Source organism: Drosophila grimshawi, unplaced genomic scaffold (genome assembly GCF_018153295.1).
Source record: "Drosophila grimshawi isolate 15287-2541.00 unplaced genomic scaffold, ASM1815329v1 contig_848, whole genome shotgun sequence".
In the NCBI taxonomy this organism is placed as follows: domain Eukaryota; kingdom Metazoa; phylum Arthropoda; class Insecta; order Diptera; family Drosophilidae; genus Drosophila; species Drosophila grimshawi.
In genome coordinates, this window is record NW_025063692.1 from 8,228,797 (window position 1) to 8,256,329 (window position 27,533).

The window sequence follows — 27,533 nt, forward strand, 5'->3', positions numbered from 1 at the left end:
TAGTAAATTAAATGGCATAAGCATTTGTTGCCTACTTTAGCGGGCGCTGCATTTAACATACAATTTCTACAGTGTAAAAATAATGATGAAAGGCAATGAATGAGGGAGGGCTGCAGGGATAGATATAGAGAATGAGAGAGAGAGAGAGAGAGAGAGTGAGTGGGGCACGCAGAGAGAGACTGAGACTTAAGCTGCTTCTGGCTACCACTGCTGCGTGGTAACCAATATCACAAAGTTAATTTGCCACACACAAATGCAGAGAAGTCGAAAGCGAATTAAACGCTTCGTTTCTTTTCCTCTTAGTGGTGTGTTAGGTGCTTAACTTGGACTGCTGTTGATAGTACATGTCGATACATATCGATAATTTATTCACTTAATTAACAGTAAGGCTGAGAACACACCGAATCAAGAATATATGTAAGTAGACCACAAAACCAAAACATTCTGCTTTGAGTCAGTCCAGTCCAACAAACACCGAATGAATGAAAATATTTTGAAGTCCCTGTCGTTATCAAAATCTGTCTTATTCCTTAACGCAATAATACACGGAACAAAACAAAAAACAAAAACGTTTTGCCCTTATAGGAAACAAAATTTAGATTCCTTTCGATTTATTCTTCTATTTTCATCCTTTGCATTTCTGATTTTTGACTGAACCACATTTAAAATGTAATGTAGTTTCTTCCAGTTAAATTCCAATTTTAGAATTAAAAAGTCTAGAATATGATTTTTTTAAATAATTTTAATTGTATATTGTTTGGTTTGCTATGATTGAAAAACTCTTCCTTAGCTTTTACTTAGCGAGGAGTTTTTCTTTCCTCTAACACACAAAACTAAACTAGAACAATCTGTTTTGTTTGGTGTGTATTGAAAGTAGACCTATAAGAATATCTTTCGAAACAAAAACATTATGTCTGAACTTGGTGTGTTCTCAGACCAAGAGAATGTAGTTTCAACTTTTAGCCATATGAGAAATAAAATCGTTTTTTGCTTCAGTTGTGAAAATTGCTAAATTACCTAATTTATTTTAAGAATCAATCAAATGTTTGTAGCAATAAGTGCTTTCTTCGATTTATCAGTAATAATATCCGACTTATTGCAGAACCAAGACAATTATATTAGTTATTTAAAAATTGTATACATTTTCCGCGACACAATTGGAAATTGAAGTGGAAATGAGAGGCAAAAAGAAAATGAAGCGTTCATTTGCAACTGATTTGCTGTGTGATCAAGTGAAAAATCTCAAATGAAGGATAGTTAATGGCGGCTGATGGAGCTGAGACCATTAAGGGGATGCTCGAGTTAACATGCAAATAAAGTTAATTCGCGAATGCAGCTGCGACTACAGTGGCAAGTGCCCCACTTGGCACCATCCACCTCCTGTGGCACAGCTACGCTTGTTTGGCCAGTGTCAATAGTAGAGCCGAAAAACGCTATAAACCAATAAATAGCGATTCTGGACATAACCAAACTGGACAGCAGGCGGACGAGAACGAGGACGAGGAGGAGGAGAAGGAGGAGGTGAAGGACAGGAGGATGTGCGGCGTCTGTTTGCACGCTGCTATGGACTGTCTGTCACTTTATTTATTTACTCAATAAAGCAAATTTATTGAGTAATGCCGGGGGGAAACGGGACGAAGGGTGCAACACAGTCGAAGCAGAGGATTGCGAAATTCCGATTGTGAGTGTGACTAACAAATAAAATATACTCAAAAGAGGCAAAAGTTTGTGTATGTGAAAAATGCAAATACGGCGAGCAAATATCATAAAGTCAGGATATAGTAGCACTAAATACAGGACTACAGCAATACAGTGTTACAGAGCTATGGGACTAAAGGACTACAATAGCACTACATAAAGGACTACAAGCATATGTACAACACACACACATACACACTCGCGCACATACACCCACTTACACACACACCCACTCACACCCACTCACACACACATACACACACACACACATACACACATACACACACACTAGGGAACAAACACAAATACATATGAACGAACACATACACATATGACAAAAAAGTGGTGCAAAGTTTGTTTCGGTTTTAACTCGACGCGCTTGAATTTATTTTCATTCAAAAATATTTGACTCTCTTTCTCACTTGACAAAATGAAATAAATTTCCAAAAACAAAAGACAAAAAAATACCTAAAGAATATGGAGATTAAATAAAGCAGAGAAACAATAAAATATAATCGAAACACGACTGAAAACAATGTGACGATTATGCGACTCTTTTGTCGCTCTCATTGTTTGTTATACTCTCGCCGTCGATGTTGTTCCTGTTTGTTGTTGTTGTTGCTGCTCTCGTTGGTGGTTTCAAACAAATTGCGAGAAGGCCAACAAAATCACGTGCACATTACGAAAAATACATATCTTCAAATTTGCATCAATTTTCCTATAGATTTTTCATTCAATTTTTATACAATTCGTTCCTGGAACTCTGAATCTTGTGTCAATTTATACGACTAACAAGTATTGGATCCGAAAGATCTGAACCTTTAACCTTGCCTCTTTAAATATGATTTTAATTTTTTTTCCTAGTGCTATATTTGAATTATATATTAATCTATTATATCTTGCCTTATCTGTCGCGTTTTTCGTTGCATTCCTGTAATCTAAATTTAGTTTTGTAGAATTTCCTATTCATTTTTCTTTTTCTTGTTGTTATATTATTTTTTTTAATGTTTATTTTTATGCATATAATGCGTTTTCCATTTATTATGTTGACAATATTTTGTTTATAATATTAAATAAAGTTAAATTTTGAGTCAGGATCCTCTTTCGATTTCTTTCTATCTCGCCAATCATTATCTTGCGCAGTCTGCCTAAATAGTTGTGTTGCTCTTATTTGTTAAAAACATCACAGGATTTATGGGAAATGGTATTTTTATTTATGATACCATTTCGTTGATTAACACTCTTTGATGTCCATTGCACAATGCCAGCACATACAAACACACACACCCGCATACCACACATATGCAGAGACAGGTTTTGCAATGCATAAACAAAATGCATTTCATTGTATTCAGCCATGAAGGAGCAATGTTATGTGAAATAAAATTCAAAAATCGACATATATACATTTCAGTAACATTTAAAGGCGATGATATTCAGTCCCTCCAACTACTAACTATTCAGACTATTCATTTGAACGTTTTCACGCTCCCGCATTCCTCTTGTGTCATCAATTGAGCACTTTAAATGTTTATTTACATTTATTTTAATTGCTCGAATTTTCCCTACCTTCCGCGTAGAGTGTAAAGAAACGAGGAGTGTGGTCTGATATCGCATAAAAAGACCGCAAGGGTATAAATTTGAGAGTGCAGCCACCACTGATATCTTTCATACTATATGCCGGGAGATCTATCCAAAAAAAAAAAATGAGTGAGCCTTGAGCGAATTTCATATACTTCCCTCCTGAGAGAACTATACTTAGACTTTTTTGTATTAACCCAACCCAAATGGATATGTGAATTACCGATAAAAGTATATGTCTATACCGATATTATAATACAATTGTTGTTGCAAAGTATTTCGTACTGGTTAATGTTCAGCACTACCACTAAGCAGTGGTAGTCCTCAATTATATTAAACATTTTTGCAGTAACATGTTATAATCTGGTTAGATCAACAAGCATTTAACAAGCTTCTAGGATTACAAGAATAAAGTTCGCATGTTTTCAATATAAATAACTTTATAGTAGGTCACTTTTTGTCCTGGTCCTCTTTTATGTGCTCTGTGCATTACTCGATATTATTTTTATTCCATTTCTCTCTGATTTACATTTGTATTGTTGTGCAGCTCGCTTATTTATAATATATATATAAATATAAATATATATATATTTTTTGCTCTGCACTTGTTTATTGTTCTTAACAACAAAAGCTTTCCGGTTTATAGCATTTTTTGTTGGCATTCCTTGAATACCTTATGCAAAACATTATTAAATATGCATAATATTCGCCAAATGTTGTTTCTCTTTCTTGCACTGATATCTTCTCTTTCTTTTGGTGTTTCTTTTTGTGTCATAAATTAAATGTGAGCGCTAATAATAATACGGTCATAAAAACAATAGAAAGCTATGCATATGTATACTTACATATATATGTTTTTATATATATATAAATATCTTTACATATATATATATATATATATATATATATATATATATATACATATGTATATATATATATATGTATGTATATATTTTCGGTATATTCCATTGAACCAAATTGTTTTTTTTTTAATTTGTTGCTTTCTTTCATATTTTGGTGTTTTTTTTTTATTAAATGTTGAATATCTTAATATTGTTGTTGCTGTTGTTGTAGTTGCTGTGGTGCTTTAAATATGCAGAGTGCTATTATTATATAGAATATATTACGATAGTTATGTTTATTTACTTATATAAATAGTAATAGGTGCGCTTAAGAGGTTACATAATAATTTTCAATATTGTGCAGTTTATTCTTTATAGTGGGTTCATTATCTGATTCCAAAAATAAAATAGTTAACAATGGTGCACTCAACTGTGAAACTGGTGAATGTGAAATAGAGAACCAAGAATAGAAAAAAAAAACAGAAAAGAGAAATGATATCGAATCGAAATGAAATATGAAACGATAAACGATGTGTAAATTGTAATAAATTGAAACGCTGCGTTTGAAAAACCGATACATACCTTGGCTGGGCCTGACGCACCGTCACCACTCACCCGATGACCACCCAAGTTGTTGACCACACACGTGAATGTCGCGTCCCGGCCCTGGGCAACGGTCACATTCTCCAGCGGAATGACAAAATCCGGCTCGAAGGCGCCTACTGAGGAGATTTTGTGTGAAATGGAAATATCTTCATTTCAATGGTTAATTGCCATGAAGAGGAAACATTGATTGAACACAATTAACGAACTTTCATATTTTACTTTGGGCATATCAGACTATGGATGAATAAGCAATAGTGTTTATTTAATATAAATGGTATATTGATTAAACGTTGATAAATTATAAAAAAAAACTAGCAAACGAATTTTTTTATTTATTAAGTTTTTCGTTTTTTTTTTTTGCAAATCAGGTGGGTTTAGCAAGCAAAATAAGTGCAATTGATCGATAACGATTACCATTGTGCTGCACATTGTTATCGATAGGGCAAAGCAAAGCATATGGTGCACATAGCAGAAATGTCTTAATATATATAAAATATATTTTGAATGCATATCGATTGCTTCAATTCAATAGCATCGTTTTCCCATTAAGTTATCGATAACGTAATATTTGCCGATAACTCGATAGGCAATCATTATTGATAAATTATTATCGCAACGCTTGAACACACATACATGTATATAAAAAAATAAAAAAAACTCTGAGCAATCTACACTTACCAATGCAATTGCAGAGCAAAAAGAACAGCAACAGCTGCAATCGTCTGCCTCCATTGGCAGCTAATTGAAAATGCGCCAGCTTCGGTCTGAATATGGATTGATTGGGTTGCCTCTGGCTAATTGTCTCTAATTGTTGCTGTCTAGCTGTCTGTGGCCTTTGCTGTTCCTGTTGCTGTTGCTGTTGTTGTCTTGTCGACATCCGACTGAGATTGTGGAACTCAAAGTTCTCGCTATTCGGTATGCTGCGATTGCGAATGCTGCTTTTGGCGATTTGATCACCGTTCTGCTGTGCCACCATCATCATGATTCTCATCATCCCAGGTCCTCTGGAGCTCCCATTAGCGTTGCTTCACTGTGATGATGGACGCTTGACTGCTCGCTTATGCAGCTGCTGTTGGAATAGTTAAGCATAGAATTGAGTTATGCTAATATTGCTTAACATTTGATTTAATTTCAACAAATAGCAAAGATACAATAACTGTTTAATTACTAGACATTTTTCTTCCAGCAAGAGTGTAATAAATGGACTTTAATTCATATGAGTTTTATATTCAATGCACTGCAAATGATGATTGCATTGTTGTTTGATTGGCACATTTTAATTGCCACAAGTTCAGATATCAAAGCGACCACTGTGGTGTGTAATTATTTAACTAATGCTTATCAGGCGGCCATTGTCTTGCTAATGTCATTAAGATGCCAACCACCAATTGTCTCATTGAGTGTTGGCTTTGGAGGGACACAAATTAGGAAATGCAAGAATGCATTGTTGAGCATAGTTCAGTGCTTAGTGAACAATTTGCATTGAGCTGTCAAATTACCGTCAGTCGTGGGTCAATGTAGCTGAAAAGGAGACCATACCACCGACCTGACCACAGCTGGGCAAATAAATAATCTAAATATTGCATACTGAGCTGCGCTGTTTGCATAGTGCAGAAACCGAGGCAAGTATCTGTATCTTGTAGATGCTTTATCTATTGACAAAGCTGAATAAAAGAATGACAGGCAGGCAGGCGGTCAGGCGGGGAGGGAGATTGTTGGCTCGCCTTTGTTTGGCGACGACAACATTTTTATTGCCAACAGGACACAAGCGTGGAGCATTCATTCATCTTGCGGCCAGGACGCGGCATGGCACCGAGAGTCCTTCGTTGCTTGCAGTTGCTGCTTGCACGTGCCACTATTTACATTTGCACGTAATAAATTCTAAAGGACACCGACGTCTAGAAGCCAGGGACAGTGGCGAGGACGATTCGCAACAGGAAATGCGCAGGAAGTGCATATGCCGTTCTAACGTTTGACTTGGGCTCTGCAAGTTGCCAGTTGGCAGTTGGCAGTTGGCTTCAGCTACGTGTTGCATGTGCTGCCTGTGCCTGACTGCCTGCCTGCCTGACTGCCTGCCTGACTGCCTGCCTGGCTAACTGTACACTCACATATTTACATTGACAAAATTTAATGAGCTCACAAAAACAGGCGGACAGACAAACTCGACTTGCTAACTTGGCCAAATATTTGCGCCTCTGAGGCTGTGCAAGTGTCTGCACAAAAGATCGAAGTCTGTCGGGCGCATTAGATGGGCTGGCAAAAAGGACTTCTTGGCACACGCGTGCTAGCCATTTTATTAGTTACGTGTCCTATCTATCGCCCCACATCCATATCCATCCCCCACTCCCACAGTCCTCCTCATAATCATCTCATACTTGGCCTTTGTCTGTGTGCACTTAAACACTTGCTCATGTGTCCCAGTTATAAGCCCAGGTCGATGAAGAACACATGAGTAAGCTGGCCTGCAAGGCGAACGGGGGGATCTGTGTTTACTAACTACGTTCTACGCCTTGTATATCTTGTGTGTGTGTTATAATTGTGCCCTAGTTTGCTCTTTTGGCTGTCTGCAAAGATTATCCAATGCATTAAAATTACGAAACTGGATTACCGCATACAGTTGACTTATCTCATGTTAAATGACTCAGCTTTTCAATAAACATTCTACAATTTTATGTATACCATATGCATTTTGGCGTCAAATTCCCAAACAGACCAAGTACACTGCCTTCAATAAAAATACAGCAAGCACTTGCAATGAAATCTGATTGTTAAATAAACCTCAGAATGCAGCAGTGAGGGAGGACAATGGTTGGGTGATGTAGGTGAAATGGTGCAGTATATACTATATTTATTTTAAGAATTAAAGTGATGGATGCACAAATAATATTTATAGCAATAATAATAATTCAATAATATTGGTAAATTTCTGCTAAAAATGTTAAATAAAAATAAAAATTCAATTGTGCATTCACTTACGTGATGCATAAGACAACATTTCACTTCTCTATTTGAGAAGAAAAATATTGCATTAGAAAAGCATGCAGGAACTTAATATGTTCGTGAGGCTTGCATAACAAATGAAACTGATGATGAAAACTTGTTGAAATATTTATGCAGTTTGTTGTCTGCTTTAAGTCACATTTGCAGATTTTAAGTTGAAGTTGAAGTTTTTCTATGCATTAATTATGTGAACCCATTCTGAACCACTTGTGAACCATTTATTTTACAGGCAGCATTCCGTTTATACAACTTATTTTTTGGCTCGGAGCTAATTTTTTCAATTTGCTTCTTTAATTTGAGTTTCGGCTTCCCTTTGATTTTTGTGTGCAACTTTAACTAAATCAGTTGGTCAGCTGGAAAACCCTGACATCCACACAAGCACACGTTTGTGTGTATTTCTTTGTGTGTGTGCTTATTGTTGCTGACATTTAAAATTACACACTTGGGAATGCGGGAGTAGTTTTGCTCGAAAGTAAACTAAATTAAACACACACTAAGCAAGAGAGCGACAGAGAGAGAAGGAGAGAGAGAGAGAGATAAAGAGAAAGAGAGAAAGAGAGAGAGAGAGAGAGAGAGTGAAAAGAAAGAGAAGACAGCTTTGGAGACATAGCTGAGAAGTCGAGTAAATGACAACTGGCCATTGAACGGTGAAACGTGCAACACCCTACAATTTCCTCCACCTCCACCTGCTCCTCTCCCTCTGTATCATTTTCTTGCAGACACCCCATCCACTATAAGACTGACCTCCTGGAGTGAGAGGCAAAGAGGGAAGAGGGCCCCCTAATGTCACGCCCTTCTGCCTGTGTACGTTTCGCTACCAAATATTTCCGTCAGCAAAAGTTGGCAAGCGTCTACTAACTGTATTTGTTTAACCTCACAAAATGGCACAGAATAAGAGATAGGGTGAGATATATACATATATATATATATATATATATATACATTCATACATATATATAAATATAATAGACTAGGATTTCCTTTCGTACTCTCCCTTTTCGTTGTCATTGTCAGCGTCCGTTTCTGCTGATGCGACAGATTTTGTGTACTGGTCGCAGGACATGTGTACATGTGTGAGTTTACGTGTATGTGTGCAAAAGTGTAAATGAGCAGTCATAGCCAGCGGCGCGATTGTCGCACTTGCAGTCCCATATACACACCCACACACACACACACACACACACACACTTGCATATGCATGACTGCTCAGCTGTCAACTGTGTGTGTGATTCGAGTCCTGTGCAACATTCGACCCTGTCATATTTTTATTTGCCTCCGACTGTAATCCAAAGCCAACCTCAGACAATGCCCTTCTATACCCTGTGTCCATGCAAAATTCGAGGAAACCATCCCAAAAAGAAGAAAGATCTAACAGATCTTTGAGACTATGATGATTGATTGAACTGTAGCTTGGCAGTGTGTTTTCATTTTATATTTCTCTATATTTATTATTGTCAGTACGAATTTATATTGGGGAACAGGGTATATGCTAGTCGGGCACTCTCAACTAGCGTTCACTTAGTTGCTTTTTTTTTTAGTTTGCTGCCTAAGCTAAGCCAAGTTACCAAACCCGATGCTGGCTCTAATTGGAGTGCTTTAGCCAGCTTAGTGCCCAGCGGACATTTTTAGTGACTCTCGATTGTTCTGCCATTGGGTGGGGAATCGGTTTTCGGTGCGGGCTTCTGTGCTCGAACCGATTGATGGTCCACTTGATACTCCACTGGTAGAGATGATTCTGAGAACATCAGCTTAATAGAGTTTTTTCGTTTAGCTGCTCGATTGGGCAAATTGATGCTGACTTTAATTAAATTGGCGGATTTGCCTTTAACCATCCATGTGTAAGATCCTCATGAGTGTCACTAAAACTTCAGCAAAAACGTATCTTAAAAATGCACTATTTTACTGCTTTTTATTATTGTGGATCAATTAATTGATGTGATTGCTGATTTTCCGTATATTTAATTAAATACTATTTTATATTTAACATCAAAAAGCCACACTCATAACTTTTAAACTTGATAAGACCTTGGTATGTTTATTGTGTAACAACAATCAAAATAATTGCCTAAGCTCAAATTCAAATTATATTTTATTTATTAATTGCAAACAATTAAGTTTTAGTTTGAGTTTGCGGCAGTTGGCAGTTGGGAATGTAATTATTTGCGCTTGCTTCTTAATTAACTTGTCTCTCATATGAAGTCGTCTAAGCCCCAACTCAAGGGACCATTTAATAAGCTGTATCAATAACTCAGTCTATTAATGTGCAATCTACAATAAGCAGCCGTCAAGCGTTTTCCACTTACCATTTGAAGATGCTAACACCACACCCCACTCCAACCTGCCCAGAAAGGCATTCGCCATCAAATGACAAATAAAGGCATAACCCAACAGTCAACACTCAGCATTCAACTCTTTATGCCTTGCCCCAAACTTAACCCTAAGGCCAAACCCAACCCCAACCTCACCCCAAAGCCAACCCCAAACTCAAACCAGTCAAAAGGCCAGCGACCCAATGTGAACCAAGTTCAGCCGCAAGGGATAAGGAAAGTGGAGAATGGAGAATGGAGAAAGGAAAAGGGAAAAGGGAAAAGAAGGGATTCAATTGGACTGAGTGACTGCCAAAGAGCCTTCAGCATGAAGATTGCAACTTGTAAATGGGCAAATAAAATGGAAATGAATATTATAAAGCAGCCTCCCCTTAACTCAGGAGAGCGTGGAACTAAGGAGGAAGGAGGACTTTGGGCTGAGGGTTGAGGACAGAGGACAGAGGACTCGGTTACCAGCAAAGTGAAAAGCTGACAAGTAGCTTACGTAAATAATGTCAACGGAACAATAAAAATAATAAACGAATTAGCTGCTTATGCGGGTGTAACAGATACGGAACGATCCGGAGGCGTACATGGCTGAGGGGGGGATAAGTTTGAATAGCAGGAAAACCAGCTGCAGAGCAATGAAAACGAAAGCTGACAAAAAAAGAAGCGTAGGACAGAAGTGAAAAGCGGACACGACAAACATTCAAATCGACTTTTGAGTCGCTTTGTCGTTGAGTTTTATCCGCATCCCGGACACTTCCCCACAAGCTGCACACCCAATTCGACACTTGACGAAAAAATCACCAGGAATATAACCCAAATTGAGTGCGGATATTTGCTGATGTCAATTTTGTCCAAGGTTTTTTTGCCTTAATGTATTTACGATTATTATTGAGATTGAGCTATGAAACTTTGACTGATGCCAACATGGAGTTATGCGTTCACTTGATGTACCCCTCGGATAATCTGAATTTACAGAGCACATTAGGATTTATTGTATGTATTCTTTATCTAGCGTTAATTTACAGCTTACATTTAAACATAAATCACAAGTGATTGGTAGATGCTGGTAAGTGAAAATATTCAAGATTCGTATGATATATATCGCTGTAAATCGCTGTTATTGAAATGAGAGTGATTCTAAATTGATTTATACTATATTAAATGATTTTCTGATAAGACACTTCAAGCACTCGCAGAATTGTATGTGTGTCATTTAATTCAACCTCGCAATCAATTAGTTTCTATATGTCTTAGCTTGGAGTTTGAATTTTGTCAAGCAATCATGCTAATTTCTAATTCATAATTTCTCTCAGTGTAGTAACAAACAACTGAACTGCGCTGTTACTATGTAACCATAGTCTATTTGTCGCTGTCGCTTTGTCTGTCTAGCAGTCTGCCTGACTGGCTGGGTGGCTGGTTGGCTGGTTGACTGGCTGTCCTTGGGCAGGACAGGACGCGGCGACGTTAAGATGTTTATGGCTTGTCAAGGATTATTGTTATCACCAGGTAGCCAGGTATGCAAACAAAACCGTTGCGACCTCCTCCTCTGTCTACTTCTAACTCCACTTCCTGTCGCCTGTCGCTTGCCTCCTGTCGCTGGCTGCAGCTTGAGCCTGTCATGTAATTGTCGTGTTACTGTGCGGCGAACAGTTTCGGGTTTTATTTTATATATTCTTTTTTTGGTTTCGCTTTGGGTTTCGGCTGTTCGAGCTTCGGCTTTTGGGGTATTCGGTTTCTGGTTTCTGGTCTCTTTGTTTTCATCAGTTTTAATCTTAAGCCAAGCAGATGACCAATTCTATTTTTTGTTTTCGGGCATAAGCTTAACTGAATGTGCAGCGTGACAGGTCGCTGCTCGACTGCAAAACGGAATTTTTGAGGAGGCGTCCTTGCTGGTTTTTTCGGTCTTTTTATTTACACGGTATGCAATAAAAATGAGTGTAATCAAGTTGGAATAGAAGGAGTTACCTCCTATTCAATAAGGTATATAGTTTATGACTGTTTGTTGGGGTAAGCACATCGATTTCAGATGCTATGAAAGCAATTGACCATAAATTAGAAATACAGCATAAGCCATTTTAATATTCTATTCTATTTACCTTGTTTTTATTTTTTAATATAACACCCGATTTCCAAGCCGACTTATTATTTATTAATAGAGCACTGGATAGTAAGAGTTAGCTTGGAAATATGAATATTTTCCATTTAAGAACTCTCCGGATTCACTCACCAAACAAATATCAGTTTCTTCTAGATCCAAATATTTGAATTCCATTTAAATGGTCAGAATATATTTGTCATATACATATAAATTAAACAAGATTCTTATATTTGGTGCATTTCTCAAACGATTACAGGGTATCGCATAGTTCAGCCCTTTCGGCCAAAGACACTTTTACTTTTTCCTGTGGGATTTGGGATTTGGTGGTATCATAAAGCTGCAGAGTCATGAACTGTGACAAAAGGATTACAATGGAGTTACTTATGTCAGCTGCCTGGCCCACTCCCATTCCCCCTCGCCTCTCACTCCTCCTGCACACTGGACTCCGACCTGCTGCTGGCTTCCTGACTGGCATTGCAGTTTATAGGCTAAATAAGATTAATTTAGAGATTACGTTGCCATCCTTTCGTATGCTGTGCTGTGAACGCATGCACCACTCACTCACTGTCTCTCAGACTCTCTCACTCTCTCACTCACTCATTCACTCACTCACTCACTATAAGCGTATGTTAACTGGCTCTTGTGTTGCGACTTTCAATACATTTTGAGCACCCAGTCAATTTATTCCACGTGCAAATTTATTAGATTAAGAACAAATATCAAATAGGAAATTAAGTGTCGTCTGGACATGACCTCCATGCAGTTGAAATGAACAAGCGCTTACCGCTCGACAACCGGATGCTGCACACACACACACATATATACACATATAAATATATATATATATATATATATATATATAAATATATATATATATGATATTGTGCACCTGTCCATATGTTCTGCTGTGGTTATCAACAGTTGCCGTTGTTCTCTATTGTCTGCTCTGTTGAATGTTGTTGATATTCTGAATACAACATTCAGTCGCATTGTAACAGAAGTGTTGCTGTTCCAATTTGAAAAGTTTGCATAACGGCTGACAAGGGAAATACCTGCAAGAATGGGCTAAAACTTGAAAGACATTGATGAGGAAGGTTCGTCTGATGACAGCTGATAGTGTAATGAGTAAATACACTCAGTGTTTTCTCATTACCATATCAGCTGTCAGCAGAGTTATTTAACCTAACATGACGTCAAAAGAACTTTATTGTAGTTGATGATTCAGCTAACTTTGTATAACTTCAAATGAATAATATCTTAATCTTGTCACATGTCGGTCTGTGTGCAGATGTTATCTCGACTCAATTTGGAATTTGTTAAGCATATATAAATGTATATTTATATCGGAGTAGACCAATTATATATCCATAAATTGCTTGGACTTGCTGTTCTCTCTTGTTTGAATCAGTTTAAGTAATTATAATTCACTTGCTTGCACACCTTTGTTTTATTTATATTTCACAAGAATATAATTTATTATACACAAACTGCCAATGTACCAATATTATGCACTTGTAGATCAAATATATTTCAAACATATATATAAAAAATTTGTGAAATTTGTACCTCAATTATTTGAGAATCGGCTCACAGCCTCCCATCGGCAGTTAAGTTACTGCTAATCGAGAGTAAAAAAATATGAATGAAACTAGAAATTCAACTTGATAACCAAATCATGATTCGAATGAGTTTCAATCGGAGACTCAAAGGGGCTCACAAATTGCATTTGGGCCATGAATGCATGAATGAATAATTGTCTGAATAGCTGATCTCGCAACATTCAAGTGTACAGCACTCACCGGACTGACTTTTGACGTGGTTGCCGGTTTCTTCTTGTTATTGTTGTTCTTATTGTGGTTGTTATTGGTTTTGTCTTGGGCAATAATTCGCAAGCAATTGTTGTTGCAATCTGTAGCAGGTGGCAAGTAGTAAGTGCCAAGTGGCAAGTGCCAAGTGCCAACGCGTTCAATAGCTGCTCAAAGGACACGCACTACAGTCACACCTACAACTAACCGCATACACTGTTGTGCTGCTCTGTTGCCAAGTGGACAGGATGTATATTGTTTTCATTGACGTTTTAATTCCGTTCGTTTGATCTTAAAGTTTTTCCACCACGATATAAGCCTAGCTTATTGGCGCCTAATTGGTGTGCAATCTATAAATGAAATGAATATGAAAACACATTTTTCTCCCTCAATGCCACAGCCCAATGCAAATGGACAAGCTGTAACTGTCACATTACACTTACCCATTTCACAAACTTTCTACAAAATTAAAGTATTTCCCTTTAATAGCATATGCAAGGAACGTGACAAAATACTTGCAAACCACAAAACAACAGAGTATTGTGCAGTCGGTAGAATCCAAGAGGAATGTATGTACTTATGTTCGGTCTGCGGTTGTGTTGTACTATATGGATTTGTGTTAATAAAGAAAATGCCACAAATAGTTGCATGGCATTCCAGAAGACAAAAACAAAGCGCTGCCGGCTCAAACGGGGGTTAACATGACTTGCTTTTCCAGCTTACAGCTCAGCTCTATGCAATGAGTCAATGTCGCTGGGACACATCCTTTTTCATGTTTGGCTGACAAATGCATATGTGTGTTGCGTGTTGGGTGTGTGTGTGTGTGTGTGTGTGTGCTTATATGTGTGGGTGTCAATCTATGGGCAATGGGAGCTCTTTTCAGACCACCTCCTGCTTAAATCATCGTAGCCACACATTGGCGCGACAATCGTTCTCGGGGCAAACCTCAAACGAAAGCTACATTTTCATGCCACAAAAACACACACATACACCCACACACACACACACACACGCACATACACATGCCTGCCACCCGATTTTGTCAGTTGAAAAGGGTTGCGACAAATTTTTAAATTAATGACAAAACGAAACCAAAGTCTGCAAACAGCGTGCGAAACAATTTAAATGCCTACAGTACTTTCCCAAAAAGCGCCCACCCCCCATCCCCCACACACACACACACACACACACACACATCTACACACCTTTTGATATCTTCCCAATTTTTATTATCAATGCCCATTTCACATCAAATTTGCAGCTGATTTCCCCTTTGGTGTTCGGCTAGCTTTTTAATTAATTTTCATGACAACTTGCAGCTGAAACAACAACAACAGCACATACTCACAAATAGACACACACATAGACATACACATAGACACACACATAGACATAAACATAGACACACACACAGATCATTTTCGATTTTAGTGCACATTATATATAATCAAAGCGGAAATGATGCACCCCTACACCCCTATGACGCCCACTTATCTCGATGACATTTGCAGCACTTTGCGAACTGAACTGAACCGACAATTAAATTATCAAAATATCAAATGAATCAAATGAAATTTGAATATTGCAATGTAATATGCACAACTCTGACAATTATGGGAGCTCGACTTCACAAGTGCACAGGCTTGCAAAAGTCAGTTTCATTTGCTGATGCTCAAATTATCTGAAAACTTTTCACACTTATTAGAATAACGCTATTAATAGGACATATTGAAAAAATAATAATAATTGATTGTTATTATTTTTTCTTTTGCTTTGGATGGGATGTAAGCCCAATAATCTAATTTATCTACTTTGTTTACTAATATTTTGCGATAAATATGTTGACATAGCTTCTATGTGGCACTGTGCATTAGACCTGAGTAATACAGTATATATAATAAGGAGAATTCCATATTTCTCTCTTTAGAGTATGCCAAATCCAGCTGTACGGTTTCCATCCTACTTTGCAAATGTGATGTAAGTGCTCTGCATATTTGTATCCCATATGTATTCATGCTATTACTTGTATATTTAAGTACTTTATTCGTATGAAGTTCTATTTATAATACATTTTATAGCATAACACTAAGCGCAAATATCGAGTTCCACATACCTTCAAGTTGTTGATATCCTATAAATATGCCAATGCGCAAAGAGGGTATGCTTTGTGAGCGTAGCCAAGAATATATGTCTCAGGCTAAAAGATAGCTCATATTGAAATCAAGAAATGTATTCACGGTATGGAATGTAAGTTCTCATTTATATATATTGAACTTTTTAACAACCATATGGCATATTTGGACTGCTCTTAGGATATTTACTAGTCGAAGGCAAAGGCCTCAGGTCTTTCAACACAGGCTCGTATTACCGCTTCATGTCAGTTTTGATTAGCTCGCTCACAGTTGGGGCATACGTAGTGCATGTCTAGTTGCAATAAGGCAACCTAAAAAGATCATTTGCACAACATTTGCATTGGCTTCCAACTATTACGGGTATTTTGTGGTATCACACACACGCAGCAGACCAGAAAGCGAAAGTGAAAGTGAAGTGGATGTGGTAGGCATTTAAATATATGTATAAACAATAAAAACAAGCAGACAACAACTTAATGTGCCACACAACTGAAGTCAAATTCTATGGAATGCTCCGCGTACATATGTACATATATGTGGCATGCAAGTGTTGCCAGGTATTTGAGGCAAGGTGCTTTTTGAGTGGGTTGTCTTCTTCTAACAAGGACAAGGACACACTTGACTCAAAGTCAAGTCAAGTGAAGTCAACTGCTGAGTTTAACACTCATACAATTTTTCAAGTGAAAAGTTTCAGGTTTCAAAAACTTCGATGCATGTAGATATATGAAGAGTTTAGCGTGAATGATTTAAATTTAATAATAAAATGACTAAAATGCTAAAATGCATACAGCTCTCTTGTATGAATGTCAACAGTGCACTTAAGGAAACTGTCAATATGAATAATCTTGAGTCATTTCTATAGATGTTATAAAGTTGTCAGGTTTAAATGGCTTGAGTCGCTTTGATTTGCAATCAGTTGCAACTGTTGCCACATTTCCCAGTTGCAACTGTTGCCCTTTACAATCCTAACAGTCAAGAAAACAAGTTTGTATATATGTATGGGTCTGACTCCTGACCGCGATTTTACATTTTGTTAAGGTTAAAGAACATTAAAGAAGTAGCCAAGCAATTTGTCAGACCATTCGCAACTTTTGCTCTTTTTTTTTGCTCTCTTTGCTTCCTCTCTGTCCTGTCGCCTCTGACTCTCTCTGCACATTACGCATACGTCGTGTGGTGCGCTGAACAAAATTGCAATTTCAACTGTAAATTCACCAAAGCAATTGGTAAGACGAACATTGGAGTTAACGATAGGGCAAGGTTGAGTCTGACCAGGCCAGCGTCCAAGCCTGAAGCACAGCCAGTCATACATAACTATATAAACTATTAAGTGAATATCCTTGCTAAGGTGAAATACAGAGCAGTTGAGTGTATGTCAGTCGCTGTACAGTATTTGCCCATTATATATATACACTAATGTGCTAACATTCTACTTATGTGCTTTAGTCCTGAGTTTATTCAGTGAGCTCATGAAACATCGAAATTGGAATAGCTAGATTTGATAAGTGCTGCATGCAACTAAACCAAAACTTGAGGAATATGGATAAAAAATTGTAAAATTAATAAGTTATTGATAAGATAAAAAGTCTTTCAAGCAAATACTTATATTCCATTCCTTTTCATTCTTATGATATTATTAAAGCCATAATTTAAATACTAATTGCATCGAATTGTCAAATTCGGAAGTTACATTTCTCGAGTCTTCTATTTAACCTTGGTTTATGTGCCATAGTAATAATTTAATTTATCCACCGCGAACAAAAATTGTATTTAGTTTGCAAAGGTATATAATTTGTCCTCTTTTTCAGTCTTTTATGTTTTTTGACGAAAAACTCCATACCTATACCATCATCCATCCATCCAATCATGTGCCCATATACTGAGTGCAGCATCCACAACAACATTTTTTCTCATTTATGTAAGTACATCCATAGTGTGTGTGGCCTTTTGTCGCTGATGCGTTTTTAATTGTGTTTATTTCTGCTTCGCTGTGACACGTCATTTATTAGCTGGCAATGCGTTGCCTACCCACTCTACCGCCCACCTAGTTGCACCAACGAGCTTTTGTTGCCTCATATCGAGTTGTGATTTATATGCAACCAGGCAGGCAGCAAAAAACGAAAGCAAAACCAGCTGCCTGGGATCAGAGGACGCTTTGTGCAGCCTTCGTTCAGTACTCATATTACGTATACGACGCGTAAGTATACAACGGCTTTCAGTTATAAGAAAAAAATATTAATAAAAAAATAATAAACTTTTTACTAACAAAGCAGAGAGTGCGTGACTATCGAATACGCTGCAAATTCAGACTTTGAGCTTATCTCCCCGACATTGTAGTTATAAAACATATACCATTATAAATATACCCCTCAAAAATCGACTCCAAATACTCGTAATTATATTTTATCCATGCTCGCAAATGTTTTCTACCACAAACATTGACTAGGATTTGAGATCAATTTGTAAGGTATTTTATAAGAAAAGGGTATCTGGTCGCTTGGCAGCCACTACAACATATTCAAGCTGCTTTATTTTCTGTTCTTTTTAGCTTTTAAATACAGTAGTTGTTTGGTATAATTGTTATTGTTACGCCACAATCCCATCATAATTACAGTTTCAATTTCTTTTGTTGGCCCTTTACGCCTCAAATAATCAACTGCAGAGTTCACATATGTTAGTGAGTAAAGAGGAGTTGGACGTGGATGGGTGGAGCTCTCTGTTTTCATAGTTTAATTTTGAAATGGGGCAGGAGATGGGATACTGCATTATGCGCTTAACAAAAGGCTTACGGACAACACAAAATTTATGCTAATTTGTTTTTAATGCTTGTCGGATATTGGAGAGGAGGCCGGGCAGGAGTCGGTGGTAGTCCTTTGACCTAGTCCAGCCCAAAAATGTACCAGAAACGAGCCAACAACACAACCTCATCAACCATCAGGCAACAAGTCAAATGCAACCTGGAACTCCAACTAACTGACCACTATTGATATGATCAGTGTATCTAATTTTCAAACGATTAACGTGATTGGATGGTTACTATAACTACAAGCATTGCATAAACCGGTTTGATTATAACACTTCAATGGGTATTCGATATCTGCTGCGCTCGATAAGCTTTAATTAATCAGAAGCTTCAAATTCGCAGTGGGAAATTGTATCTTGTAATTAAGGCGACTGTGTGAAATTTGTTTGCTATTATTGCAAACATATTTAAGCCAGTTGAGAAAGTTGAGTTATTGGCAGCGGGGCATTGTGTGAACTAAAACTGGCACGAAAATTATAAGATAAGTTTTTAATAACTTCCAATTAATCGTCTTATTAAAATGTTGAACAATTTTTAATTGAGTTGCTTAAATAATTGAGAATACACAAATTCAATCTTTAAAAACATTACACAAAATGCGACCCTTTATCATATATGTAAATATGTAAAAGTATCAGGTATATTTTCATCCCATCATCCCATAAATGAGCTATTTTAATAATAGAGCAAATACAATTACAATAAAAAGTAATTAATTTTTCCTCAATAATAATACAATTTGAGAATACTGGTTAGAATAATTCTTCTAAAAATATTAACATTTTCTATATTTTCAATATTCATAAACTGTGAAAATGTTGCTAGCAAAGAATTTAATTGACATGCATAGCGAGTATCGGAATTTTCTGTTTTTACATGCATTTAATTATTTTATTTTTAAAGAATGCACTTTCACACATACACACAAACTGAGATAGCGAGTGGCAACTGAGCGAAAATGTATTTAATTAATTAATTTTCATTAACACATACGACAAAGTGCGACAGGCAAATGTCACAAGCGCAACAATGTCCTGCACAGCAAGAAAAAACTAAGTAAAAAAAATATTAAGACAAATAATAAGAAAATGAACAAGCACAATGTCAGCGTAAAAATAATAGCAACACGCACAATGACAATAACAACAACTGCAACTCTGAACGCATTTGAGTTGTAAACGAGCAGCTGTTGGTCGTCTCGTTTTGTTTCCGATCATCTGGATGTTGCTGTGACAGTTGCAGTTGCCTTTGTTGCTTCTGCTACTGCTGTCAGTCTGCCTGTCATTTACAATTTTAATCTCGTTCTGCAGTTTAGCTTAAGTTGACTGCAGGATAATGAGCACAAGCACGGGGACCATGGGACAGATCCCCCTGTATAAAAAATGTGTAAGAAAAAACATGGACAGACTGCAGTCTTGCAACATGCTCAGCGCACGGACGAGGTGCTTACGAGGCAGAAATACAAAGGATGTCTTTAATTAAAGAGGCGTGCAATGGAGCCAAAGCCGTTGGCTAAAAGTACGCAGGACGCTGAATGCAGGACACCTGGCTGGACAATCAGGCAGGGCCAAGTTTTTAAACGAGCGAAAATTTTCATGGCTAATAAATCACTTTTAATATTAATAAAGCATAAATCACACCGACTAAAAACTTGACAAAAACGAGCAACGAGTGAAGGGGGGCACAAATGGGAATCGAAAGAGAAAGAAAGCGGGGTTGGGTGTGGTTGGGGGTGCGGTTGGGGGTGTGGGTGTGGGTGAATAGTTTACTTCTTTTGTCGCAACACCTCGCAAAAGGCGAAAACTTTTTTGCACATCGTTTAAATTAGCGTGGTGCACGTCTAAAAGAAATTGAAGAATGAAACAAAAAAGTACCAGAAATGATCCCATAAATGATCCATGGAGGCCGTGGGAAGAGCGAAGGGACATGAGTTTTGCCAGGCAACTAATTAGATATAGAATGCAGATTCATAAGCAAATGAATTGATGACTCGGGTGGCTGCAATAAATATTCGTAGACGGGCTCTAGATACACAAACATTTGTATATATATAGCACATACTCATATCATAATAATAATTATATGGTGGGCGTTATCTATGAGGAGAAGGATAGGAAAGCAGATTAGATGCTGCACAGATCCCAAAGATGCTGTGCCTATCTTTTGTCAAACCATTAAGGAAATATGTGCACTTCATAATAAGATAAGATGATATAGCCAAAATTATATTTAAAAATAAAAGAATATATAATTTGTCTCTGAGAACTCGCACAGATTTCAAAGATCTCTTACCGAATTTCGGTAACATAGAAATGCATATACACAGGAAAATGTAATCTTTAATTGAATTACAGTATCAACTGACAATATTCGAACACTTCAATTACCTTTTGCTCAAACAGCAGCAAAATGTTCTTCCACAACACGTTTTCCAAAACCTTTTCGACTCACTTGTGGCAGCAATTTGTGCAACAACAAAAGAAACAATTTCAAAAACACTTCAAAAAAAATTGCACTCAACGAAAATAATTCTTTAGTTTGGCACCACTATTCAATATTCGTTTTAACACACTTTTTTTCTCACGTATTTTGCTGTTTTCTTTTTAATGGTATCGTTCAGACACCTGCAAGCGTTTTTCAAATAATTTTCTAACGGTCGACGTAAAAGCGATTTACGACAAACGGTAAACAGTAATCGTCTAACGGTAATCGCGTTCCTCTAGTGATTGGCGCTTATGGTATTTGGCGCTTAAAAAAGACCGACCGACGCGCTAGGAAGTTGCCCGAGCACTGAATTTGGAAACGATGTGCGACGCTCGCATTGGGCCAGTACAGGATAAGAACAGACAGGACCTAACACAACTCGAATGTCCTTCGGCCGACCAACGAGCCGAGCCCAAGCGAAGCACACAAAGCACACACGAACTGCCACCGCCTCGAAAATCAAAACCGAATCGCATTCGTCTGCCGATGGCAAAGCAACAATGTTGCCAGCAGCGCTGAGTGTTGCCAGCAACATTTCAAATGTTGTTAAGTCCACATGACTTGATTTATGGAATAGTAAATTGATCTACAGAATGATTTTGGCATAGAAAATCCATGAGGGGATAAATCATGAACCAAATATCTTTGTGATTAAAAGTTGGTTCAGTCTCGACACAATTATGGAAAGTTAAACCTCCTACAGCTTTACATGCCAATAAAAAAGAACAGTGATATAAATAATACAAACATACAATATTTCGAAATTATGGTTATATGTTACATATACATTGTAAATATGGTAGATCGATCATAGACCTCAAACTCACTCACTTACTGAGTGCTGTCCTATAGTTAGGCTACATTATTTCTGGTTGTAACACGTCCAACCGCATTACCTTTTAGTCTAACATGTTTCAATTAAGTTTCGCCCATGTTCGTCAAAGAAGCAAGGGCAGCAAAGTTAAAAGCTAAAACACGACGCTGCTTCCGGTACCAGTTTCAATTGCTGTCAAAATATAATTAAAAACCTTGCCTTTGGCTAAATAACTAAAGAAAGTCTAAATGCTTCCGAGTCGAGTGTGCTAGACTAAGTGAGTACCTCGTATACAAGTCAAGAAAGAGATCCGAATATATTTAAAAACTATATTATATATTATTAATTTATTAATTATTCATTATGCATTTCCATAAACAAACTGTAATTCTTAACAAGTCTTCCATCTTGTTGTTTCTTTCACCAAAGTTAAGATAATATTTAGTTTACTAAGCATTTACCAAACGAGGGCATATTTCTAAAATATTTGTATTAGGTAACTTTATAGCTTTGAGTTGTTTCAAACAAAATCCAATGTGGCGCAGGCATGGTTGTGACACCTACACAAAATCGACCGACTTCCTATTCTATTTGTTGCTAAATAAAATACCCAGCCAAACTCATATATGACAGGGTATAACAGCTGCGGCTTTTGCAATCAAAGTCACTTTGTGCTCTCGCTATCCGTCATTCCACCCCCACCACATCCCTACCCCTTTGGCTTTGGCATTGCGCTAGCTGGTTTTAAACATCGCATAGCCCAGCTGTAACCCGTTCCTTTTGGCAGCACTTACTCAGTGCATCTTTCCGCACATCACTTACACAAATCAAGTAGACCAATAAACTCTGCACGCCTCAGTTCACTGCTTCAGCCCCCTCTCATCTACTCATGTGTGTGTGGCAAAGCACTTTTGCTGCTTGCTTAATGAAATTCATTGCGTCGCAGTTGCTGTCGCTGCCGGCATCGGCGTCGCTGCCTGTTACCAAATGAACATGAAAATGTTGCGTCAATGTAAAAGAAACCGACGCCAACAAGCAGCAGCAACAACAGCAGGTCCTTAAACCAAGACCCAAAACCCAGCAGCCCGAAAACCCACGGAACTCACTTTCATGCTTCATAAGTAAAATTCATTTGCCAAGCCCACGCTCCACCGCCACTGTTGACGTCGCCCCCTCGACCTCGGCGTTGATTTTAATGAAATGTCATCAAGTTTGAGGTGTTTATTGCGCCGACAAGAAGACAAGAAGAGTTTACAGTAGGAGCAGGAGGTGGAGGAGGAGGAGGAGGAAGAGGAAAACCCTTTGAGAGCAGCAGCAGCAGCCCCCAAAGCTAAAGGCAAAAATAATCTTTGAGTCTTAATGTCAACCTATTCACAACTTGGGGTGTTGAGGGTTGGGGCGGTTAGAGGTTGGGGTCAGGTGTTGCCTCTATGCCACTTGGCAGACTGGCAAAACATTTTCATGTATCATAAATTGTCTAACACTTAAAAAGTGATTACGTGTGCGCCACCTTCCCTACCTCCTCGCCAAACCAACTCTGTCAACCTCAAAGAAGCCCTCAGGCAACCCCTTACTCGAATCGGTACGTCAATTTATAGACTCTATAGACTGTTAAATGGGAGGCGGGGAATGGGTTGAGTTAGTTGCCACTTTAGATAAACAATTTTGTGCAAGTTGTTAACTTTAACGATGACTCATTAATTTTGTAGATCTAACACGCGTAGTTTTATATCAATGCCTATATGCGAGAATATCCTTGATGCCTTTGGTCCTTTTGCTGAATCGCTTTTGTTTGCCACAGTTTGGAAACCCTAAAATCATACTCAAACTCAAATCAAGTGCCATGTTTGTAGCCCCCTCGCCCCCTCTTACCGAGAGCTGCGCACATCCTAAATTTCAAATTCAAATTTCAAATCCCCAAAGAAGACAACAAAAGCTCCACTCATTGTTTTTGTGTTTATGCCTCCCCTTCCCTTTCTATCTTGACAAAAAAAAAAAACATAATAAAAAACTTTTGTCACAAGTTGCCTTTGTTGTTGTTGTTCATAGTTTCGTGTGACACAAATTCACAATGCATCGCAACAGCAATTGAGAACGGAATTGTCAAATGAATGACAGCCATATGAAATCATTAAAAAACAAAACAACTTTCTCTCTCTCTCTCTCTCTGTCTGTATCTGTATGCTTCTATCTCACTCTTAGACAGATAGACTGCCTTGTTGTGATGCAATGGGGCAAGGGACTTCCATTCACAATTGAATCCTAAAATGTTGGCAGAAAGCGAGTTTGAATTTTTGTCAGAGACATATTCAAATAGTTGAGCTTTATTTTGCGACTCATCCGCTTATCTAAGTAAATAATTAGATTAAGCTATCTAAAGCTAATCAATATATTCAAGACATAAATTCAATATATATTTTCGACAGGGTTTTCGAACTTCAACTACTAAGTAAAACGAGCGAATAACTAATTTTAATTATTGAGCTTTGTACATTTAAAAAATGTATATTGCTTAGGCTGGCTCGAACTTCGACAATCATCAGTTAAGATCAGTTAAGGTGTTTCGTCCTCTTCTTATTCTTCATCTTCTTCTTCTTTTTCTTGGGAGCAACACGTATAATCATAATAAATAATCTGTGTGTATTCACTTATGCGCCTCTCAGCTGTGTTGCTAGTTCAAAAACGTGCTTACAACATTGCAACATTGTTTGCTTTACCTGTACTCGTAGTACTCACTCTCCACTCTGTCCATCGACTGCCCCTCTTGGTCTACGGTCGTGCCCACTCGATTTGTTTGCCAGCTTTCTGGTGTTGTTCGACAAATCGCTACAAAATGTAACTACTTAACAGCGTCAACAATGCCGGGGCAACCAGAAACTGGAGCGGGTACAGGCAGTGTATGAGGAAAGGTGTGGAAGGTGGAAGAATGGGGGAGCTGGCAAGCAAGTAGCGGGGTCGGTCAGCCTGGCAAATTAAGGAATTTTCAGTGCAAACACAAACACAAAGCGAAAAACCTGCAAGTCACGCAACACTCATTTGGCCCAGGGCTCTGGCGAGAGGCGCACGGTGTGGAGCGGTGTGGGCGATCCAACCTATTTGGGCAGGCCAAAGCGCAGTGGACTGCAACCCCACCATCTGCCTCCTCCCCACCGTTTGCCACCCTGGAGACACGAAGCAGCTGGAAGTCGCATCGCATCGCATGTCCATCAATAAAAATATATGTTGAACAACAAATGTTAGCCAACAGTGCAACCTCTTGGCGAGCCTGGTACTTTATTATTTCTTATTGTATAATTATAGCTCATTTGAGGGGGCGTGGCAGCGATAACATCACCAAATGGCCACAAGCGTCAGGCAATGGCCAAGCGTCAATCGTCACCACAACCAGCACAGCAGTCACGTTGAGGTTAAGGTTAACGGGGAGTCGGGGAGATGGGGCGACGGGGCGACGGGGAGGGGGCAGGTGGCAGCCCTTGGAGTGGGAGCGAACTGTGCTCGCTTCACGTGCTTATCTCGTTTCCGTTGCTTCATTTAAAAGTTAATGACTGCTTTCAATGCCCAGCTGCGCAGGACGTCTGCATCCCCATGCCGCAAACACCCGCTGCTGTCCACGCGTTGAACGTTACCAAGCTACAGGACATGACTGGAGCACAAGCCAGAGCCGAAAACTCATTCGCTGTCTCTATCCCCTCCTCCACATCCCCCCCTTCCCATATTGCTTATTCAGCATTGACATTGGTTTGGGCCCATGGTATGTCACCAGACAGCTAAATTGATTAGCTTTTCAAAAAAAAATAAAAATAAATAAATAAAAAAAAATGTGACGAAAAAAATCATTGCATACATTTGGGTGGCAGGTGGTAGGCATTTTTGTTGTTCTGCTGCTGGGACGGGTAGATGCGTGTGGATTAAAAGTGAAAACATTTTTGAATACCCTCTAAGGGAATACTACTTAAAATTGTTCCATGTGATTGTGGATTAGCAGCTTTGCAGTACTGCTTGTTAAATAAAAAACAGAAAACTTGCAACTATTTGATATGTCATAAATTGAGTTGATCAAACTTGGGCATATTTTATGAAAACTAGAATTTAATAATCAAAAAAATCATGAATCGAAAACAATAAATTGAATGCAATAATAGTGTAGAACTTAAATAAATATTAATATAAGAGTATATCTTTTATATCTGCAAGAGTATGCTATCTTCGGTGCTCCAAATATAGATATTCTTTCTTCCTGTTTAGATATCTTTGTTTGTATGTATATACATATATATATTTTTAAATTGAAAGTCACGCAACAATTGACCAGTCGTTGCCGCGTGTACCTCTGCCCCCGTTGCTGTTAATATCGCTGTCTCACATTACTCTCTGTACTCATTTCCTATCTATCAGTCTCTGTCTGTCTCCCCATCTCTTTCTCTATCTCTCTCTGTCTCTCTCTCGCTCTCTCTCTGCTCCGACCCCTGAAATTGAAAGTAACATTGTTGTGGTCAGGTCGCCTCGCTCTCTTTCTGTTGTCGCAAATCGCATTAATGTCGCTTGTCTCGCCTGCTGTTGGCTATTAAAGGCAAATGTTATTGAATCATTAACACCTTGCTCGCGCCCCTTCTCACTCACTTTAAGAAGGACGAAGAGGAGCTAAAGATAAAAAAATGATGCCATAAAGTTTATTAGAAGTCGCTTAATGGCAACGGATGTGCGAGTTTATTACAATTTGTAACGAGAGCTCTCAAAAGCTGTTGATTTACATACACACAAAAACACACACACATAGACACCCACACACGCAAAGGAGCGAAATGGGGGGCAAGCAGTGGGGAGTGGCAGGGGCTGGGGCATGACAGCAAAGCACTTATAAAATATGCAGCAGTCGCGTGTCTATTTTCAATAAATACTTGCAAAGCGACTGCCTTTCCAATACCTCAGCCGGGGCTCATTAAGTGGAACGAACGTTTAACACAATAACTGCTGAAGTAACTCGACTTTAAAATATCCTGTAACTGAAATGAGCTTAATTGCCTGAGCATAACAATAATAATACCATCAACATCATAGTTTTGTTGTATTATACATATTACATATTGAAAATGTGAACATATTTGGAGAATTATTTTTCTAGTTATTCACAAATGCTTACTGCCAGTTGTCGCAATGTTACTGGGTATAAATGGTTGAAGAAAACTATTTAGTTCGCAGCTCCTCCTCCTAAACAAATGGAGCTGGAAAGGGCGAGTAAAGGCTACTAAAACCAAATACGATTGCAAATTTTTGTGTACCGAACTGTGCTCGAGAGTTGCTGGATTATTTTTGTTTTGAATTGCAATAGGATAAAAGAGGCTAATAAGGGTAAAATAA

At 38.1% G+C, this 27,533-nt stretch overlaps 1 protein-coding gene across 1 annotated transcript in view; it reads right to left on the bottom strand.

Moving 5' to 3' along the window:
* LOC6565681 (protein amalgam) overlaps positions 1-21,669 on the bottom strand; it is a 33,444-nt gene extending 11,775 nt beyond the window's left edge. Inside the window, exons 1-3 of the mRNA XM_001992269.2 lie at positions 21,265-21,669; positions 5,406-5,796; positions 4,704-4,873 (exon numbers count right to left, since the gene is read on the bottom strand). Coding sequence (XP_001992305.2) covers positions 4,704-4,873; positions 5,406-5,721 — 486 coding nt within the window. The 5' untranslated portion in view covers positions 5,722-5,796; positions 21,265-21,669. The remainder of the gene's footprint in view (positions 1-4,703; positions 4,874-5,405; positions 5,797-21,264) is intronic.
* Positions 21,670-27,533: the final 5,864 nt, after the last annotated feature.